The following is a 6,000-nucleotide window of genomic DNA, read 5'->3' as shown; positions in this document are numbered from 1 at the left end:
GTCAGTACCGTAGTGAAGCCTGTTCCACTTCCCTGTGGAGGAGCCTATTGATCAAGTGGGAGCCGCTAAGTTTCACAACAATTTTGACCTGCTGGCAACTCCCATCGTCCGCACTGCCCATTTTTACGACTGCCGATAATCCCAAAGATGTCCCAACGGACCAAGACCCCATCGCCCAAACGCCCATGACCCCGGAAACAAACACTGCCCTGCAGCGAACAGACGCACATGGCTCCTTTTTATACAGAATGATGTCATGGGATCTCCCAGGTTTATGTTTCATGCATGACCTGCCTCTCGTTACGCAATGTCTTCCTCAGTGGGGCAGATTCAATTTAGGATCCAGGAGTGGGATTAGTGAAGGTGAGATTAGGCAGTTGGGCATATCTTGCCTAAACCATAGTAGAAAAAATAAAAGCTATGGTCACTTTGCTTAATAATGAGCCATAAAGTTATGCTAATTGGGGCATTGTATTTTTGGAACAATCGCCATTACTTTTTGGGATAGCGGACTTTCTGTCCAGTAGGACGTTTTTTGGACTACTGGGATTTTGGAACAATGGCTTGGCACCATCTAAAAGCACAAATTGATTCACTCAGTACGCTCACTGGGTTTTATTCACACAGGGATGCTCTTTGGTTTCCAGGATGCGTCATTGACCTTTCTACACCTACACGGTCGGTGTGGGCGATTGCTCTGTGGAGGCTACCTGTCGATGCAGGTTTCCTCTCCTGAATGGAAGGCCCATCTGGACCACATGGAGAAACTGTTTGGCCACTTGACTCAGACATCTAACTGTTAGAGTTTGCACGGGGCGTTAGAATGTGAAGCTATTACCCCACAAAGAATGAGTTCATACATGTTTGGGGGATTTCTTCATTAGAGTAGCTTTCATACAAAGTGAATGAAAGCAGGGCGGCGTGAATCACCACGACAGTAACGCAGCGGTGTGAGTGCAGCGTCAGACGCAACGTCTTTGGTCCTCAGAGTGTCAAAGCTCTCATTCAGCGTGCTGCTGTTTGGTCACTGGGATAAACCTCTTAAACGGGGGAAGCTTCAGCGTGATGAGTTATAGTTGGAGATGCAGTTGGTGAAACAACAGATATGTTGTGTACTTCTAAAGCCTTAAAGCTCCTGGCTGAGGTCAGCGTCAACGTGAATATACAGACTGCTGTGCAATACGTCTCTTTTATGTCACTTTATTTAAGAGTTGCTTCTGCTGTTCCTTAACTACTAGATACAACCAATCCACATGAGTCAACATGTATTCATTCATCAGAATAACATATTAATGCACATTATCTATGGAGGCCTATCTATTTTAATTGTGAGAAACCTGAAATGAACAATGTGCTGCTATGATATTACTCGTGATCTTGTTTCCAATTACATGGAGCCGCTGGAGGCGGATAGAAGTTATGTGAGCACAGGGCGGCGTTGTTTTAGTCTTGATGACTGCAGAGTTGATGAAACAGTTTTTTACAAGCACCAGATGAACTATTCAGTTATTGAAAAGGAAATATAGAGCTCCATGCGGCTAAGACGTACAATATTGTATTGTGTATGTTAGCTTCATGCCAGACGGCCTTTAACCATGTCTTTGTTCCATGCATTGTTCCAACCCTTTGCCTTGAGCCTTTGCAGAGTGTGTGTTCAGGTCTTTGGTCAGGCCGAGCTGAAGAGTCTTTGCAGAGTGTGTGTTGCAGGTCTTTGGTCAGGCCGAGCTGAAGGGCCTTTGCAGAGTGTGTTCAGGTCTTTGGTCAGGCCGAGCTGAAGAGCCTTTGCAGAGTGTGTGTTCAGGTCTTTGGTCAGGCCGAGCTGAAGAGTCTTTGTAGAGTGTGTGTTGCAGGTCTTTGGTCAGGCCGAGCTGAAGGGCCTTTGCAGTCTCTGGTTAATTCATCTCTTCAGAAAGGTCTTTGGTTACGTCTCCGATTCAACTCACAACATCTTGTCAGTTATTTCAGGAGGAGCAACGTAGAAGAAGAGAAGTGACTGTAGGTCCATTGTGCTGATGATAGGATGCCTCAGGAGTAACACACATTTAAAGGGGGATAGCCTTGGCAAAGGTGGAACAAAGAAGGGAACCAATGAGGCGGGTGAGATATTTAAGGGCCAATAAATATAATTTATTGTCAGTTTATCATTTAACAAATCAACTAAAACTGAAGCAAAAGGGCCTCAGAGGCCAAAACAACAAACAAACACACTAGCTTGTGTATTGTAGCTAAAGGAAACGCAATACTGACCTCACTGTGTAGCCACAAAACAGGAGAAACAGGACTGACAACACAAATGGCAGAGAACCCCCCCCCCCCCCCCTCCCTACCAGTTTACAGATGAATCTTTCAGGCAGTGACGGGATCAGTGTTATAAGTGTCCTGCGTCCACATGCACCAGCAGAGCGAGCACGGCTCCGCGGGGTCCCAGTACAACACCTGAACTCACTACAGACACAGGTTCATTTCTTCATAGTGAGATAACCTAGTTTCAGTTTGTCATTGCAAAGTTGGACGTGAGTCTCAATTCTTTGTTGTGGCCCCACAAGATCAGAGCGCCTGAAGCCGTCTGCACATCAGCAGCAGCAGACGGCTCTGCTCAGACTTGAGCCGTTTAAAATCTCTGAAGAGCAATTACCTTGGACAAAGTGCACCAACAACACAGAGTTTATACTCCTACACGGCACTGAGTTATCTCAACGTCTTCTCCTTGAAGAGCAGAGTACAGAGAACGAGTATCTGCGTTTCCAGAGAAGTGATGTCTCATTCAAAAGAGGAGTCTGAAGTTATAATGTATTAGATGTTTTCTAGACTTCTTATTCTCCGTGGGTGTTTGACTATGAGCCATTTAATCTGTTTTTTCAAAAAGAAATGGTGATTAGTGCAGCTTTCATAGTTTTTGGCAGCAGTGGAGCTCTATATGGAGAGAGGAAGAGATGGAGGAGTCTTTGGTCCACACACAAGACGCGCTCCTCGTTTTGGGGTTTGGTCTTTTCATGGGATTTGTTATGAAATATAAGAATATGACAATTATAAAATATACGGGAGGCCGTCTCTGCTGGCCTAAACACAATCATAAAGTTATAGATATGTTATGTATACAATCATATCAGACAGCTTTCCTTATGCCATTTAAAATAGGAAATATCACCGAACAAATGTTATTAGTTCACCTTTTTTTCCTTTAACCCGTTAAAACTGTGGAACCATTTTTGTCTCTTTTTGTCTAGTTTTCCCTGTTTGAGTCGTCGTACGATCCCCAATTTAATTCCAATACTTGTGTTTATTGTTTGTATTTGTTCAGCAAAGTCTTGGGAAAAAAATGTGTATCTGCAAAAAAGAATCACTTTTAAAAGATATTTTCATCATAACTATGAACATCCAGCATGATATGAGCCAGAGTCCCCAAAAAAGCCTCCTGGAGCGTCAATAAGACACCTTTATGGAAAGATTAGGACCTAAAGAATCAAAACCTGCAACAAGAATCACAATAAAACAAAGACTTGTCCTGTTAGGAAGGAGTTTCAGACAAAAAACTGTGTTGTTTGGTTCTTAAATGAGAACAATTACGTATTTTATGCCAAAAGATTGTCTGAATGGGGCATGCTGGGACTTAAAATGGGAGCGGGAGGATTTTTGTGCAGGGTTTCCAAAAGGTTTATAGAGCAACTGTAATATTGTGTTGACAATGCACAACACATCTATTCACTCAGTCACTCACACATTCATTACAAATGCCAAAACGTTCAAATGAAATGTGATTGCAACTTATTAAATATATTATTTTAACCTCCTGTAATCGTATTAACCCTCCCACCTGTTTATGAATGATTTTCATTTAAATTTGCATTTGAATTCACACTGAATTCAAGTTGTCCGGCGTGTCTGCAGACGACAGTCTGTGGTTCACACACACGTGTTTGTTAGCGTGTTGTCAGGTCTCTGCAGACATGACATGCGTCCATCGTGCTCTGACTTCATCTGTGTATCTAAACTTTTGCTTCTATTTAGTGTGAACGTCTCTGCTCAGGACGCCGATCCTGGATTAATCCGCTGCTGAAGATAGTCCGCAACAAATGCACTATTTTCCTAACATGTTGTATTTACTGACAGTGATGAAGATATTGATCATCACATTTATGTGCACCATAATTAACAAATATAGAAAAGGAGTGACGGCTTTGCAACAATGTTAACATTTGTCGACAATATGTCATAAACAGTATGCATGTTGACTTTGTGTGTGTGTGTGTGTGTGTGTGTGTGTGTGTGTGTGTGTGTGTGTGTGTGTGTGTGTGTGTGGCGCTTTGCTATGCCAATAAACACTCGTCCCGAGACATTTACATGATATGTGCGTGTAATTACACTTGTGTGTGTCGCTCAGGGACGTCACAGCAGCAGCAGCATCACCAGTCTCAACAGTAACTCGTGAACGGTGCTGATGCTGCTCAGGGCCACAGCCTCCGCCCAGAGAAGATGGAGGCTGACTTCAGACTCCACCACGTCCCTGAGAGTGAAACGTGATTCTTATGATGAGGTTTTTATTTACAAGAGGGAGGAATAATCTGCCTCTCTTGTTGTGCCATGCCAGGCTGCACATAATCCATGTGTGTGTGTGTGTGTGTGTGTGTGTGTGTGTGTGTGTGTGTGTGTGTGTGTGCGTGTGTATTTCCCTCCCAGGATCCTCTAGGCTACAGATGTTCAGCCTCTCTCTCTCTCTCTCTCTCTCTCTCTCTCTCTCTCTCTCTCTCTCTCTCTCTCTCTCTCTCTCTCTCTCTCTGTCTCTCTCTCTCTCTCTCTCTCTCGTGAGGATAAGCGCACACAGAGCCCCGCTCCCGCGCGCTCCTCTCCCGCTCCCGCGCGGCAGAGACCCGCTGCCATGACGGAGGACGCGTCCATCCTGTGCTGAGCCACCATGCGCTGCTGCCGGCCGAGCCCAGCTGGAAGGAACCGAGCGCGAGCGGCTTTCAAGGGACTCACCTGTGGATTAGCGCCGCCGAGATGCCTTATCTGACCAAACCTCTGATTCTGCTTCTGTGTCTGGTCGTGACCGGTGAATGCCGTAAGCACGGCCACCGGGTGCGCAGATGGACCGGCACCCCGGAGACCCAGAAGCATGGCACGTAAGTGGAGCGACGCGCGCGGGCATGTGCAGATGCACGGGAGTTATTCAAGACAAAAGTTTCAGTTGAATTGGCATGATTGTCATGATCAGCGAACCTGCAACAGTCAGACAGTAACGCGGTTGAAGTGCAGAGTCCTCCATGAGCAGGAATACATGTTTAATAACTGTTAGAGGACACATAAGTCAATTGAAGGCATCATCTGCATTATTTTGGGTGAAATGTGTGTTTTATCAAAATTGTACAAAACCCAAATTTGAAATGCAACTTTCTTGACGCCGTCTTTCATTTTTTTCTGTTAGTATTAATTCCGTCATAAAATTATATTTTTCTTTCCTGGTTTGGTAAAAAAAAAAAGTAGAAGTCTGAAGTTTGCACACTGCAGAGATAAGGTGTGTCACAAGTGGATCTCCTTGGCTTCATTGCAGAATGATGACATCTTGGTCACGGACATGCAACAGGTTGTGTGTCAGCAGCGAGCTGCCGACTTCTGATCGAACCATGAAAGATGTTCACACGAGTGGACATCTTTCAACCAAAAACACGTCCAAAGGTTCAAACGAGCCCAATTCTAACCACAAGGACTGTAGAACACACACACACACACACACACACACACACACACACACACACACACACACACACACGGTGGAGCAGCTGTGAGGTGTTGCAGCTCCTGGAGACTCAGACCGCATCAGTCCGTCCAGAGCGCATGAACGAGCTGAGCAGCTCTCACTCTTCATCCTCATGCTCCTCTCTTCATCCTCATCCTCATGCTCCTCTCTTCATCCTCATGCTCCTCTCTTCATCCTCATGCTCCTCTCTTCATCCTCATGCTCCTCTCCTCATCCTCATGCTCCTCTCTTCATCCTCATGCTCC

At 45.1% G+C, this 6,000-nt stretch overlaps 1 protein-coding gene across 1 annotated transcript in view; it reads left to right on the top strand.

Moving 5' to 3' along the window:
- The first annotated feature begins 4,884 nt into the window (after positions 1–4,884).
- The window catches only part of gabrr2a (gamma-aminobutyric acid type A receptor subunit rho2a), a 38,356-nt gene continuing 37,240 nt past the window's right edge, over positions 4,885–6,000 (top strand). The window contains exon 1 of the mRNA XM_068595473.1: positions 4,885–5,120. Within this exon, the coding sequence (XP_068451574.1) occupies positions 4,999–5,120 (122 nt within the window). The 5' untranslated portion in view covers positions 4,885–4,998. The remainder of the gene's footprint in view (positions 5,121–6,000) is intronic.

This window comes from Clinocottus analis, unplaced genomic scaffold, assembly GCF_023055335.1.
Source record: "Clinocottus analis isolate CAN_PGR_092001 unplaced genomic scaffold, fCliAna1.0.p SCAF_30, whole genome shotgun sequence".
Taxonomy (NCBI): Eukaryota; Metazoa; Chordata; class Actinopteri; order Perciformes; family Cottidae; genus Clinocottus; species Clinocottus analis.
The sequence above is the reverse complement of the archived record's forward strand: the minus strand, read 5'-3'. Positions and strand labels throughout refer to the sequence as shown.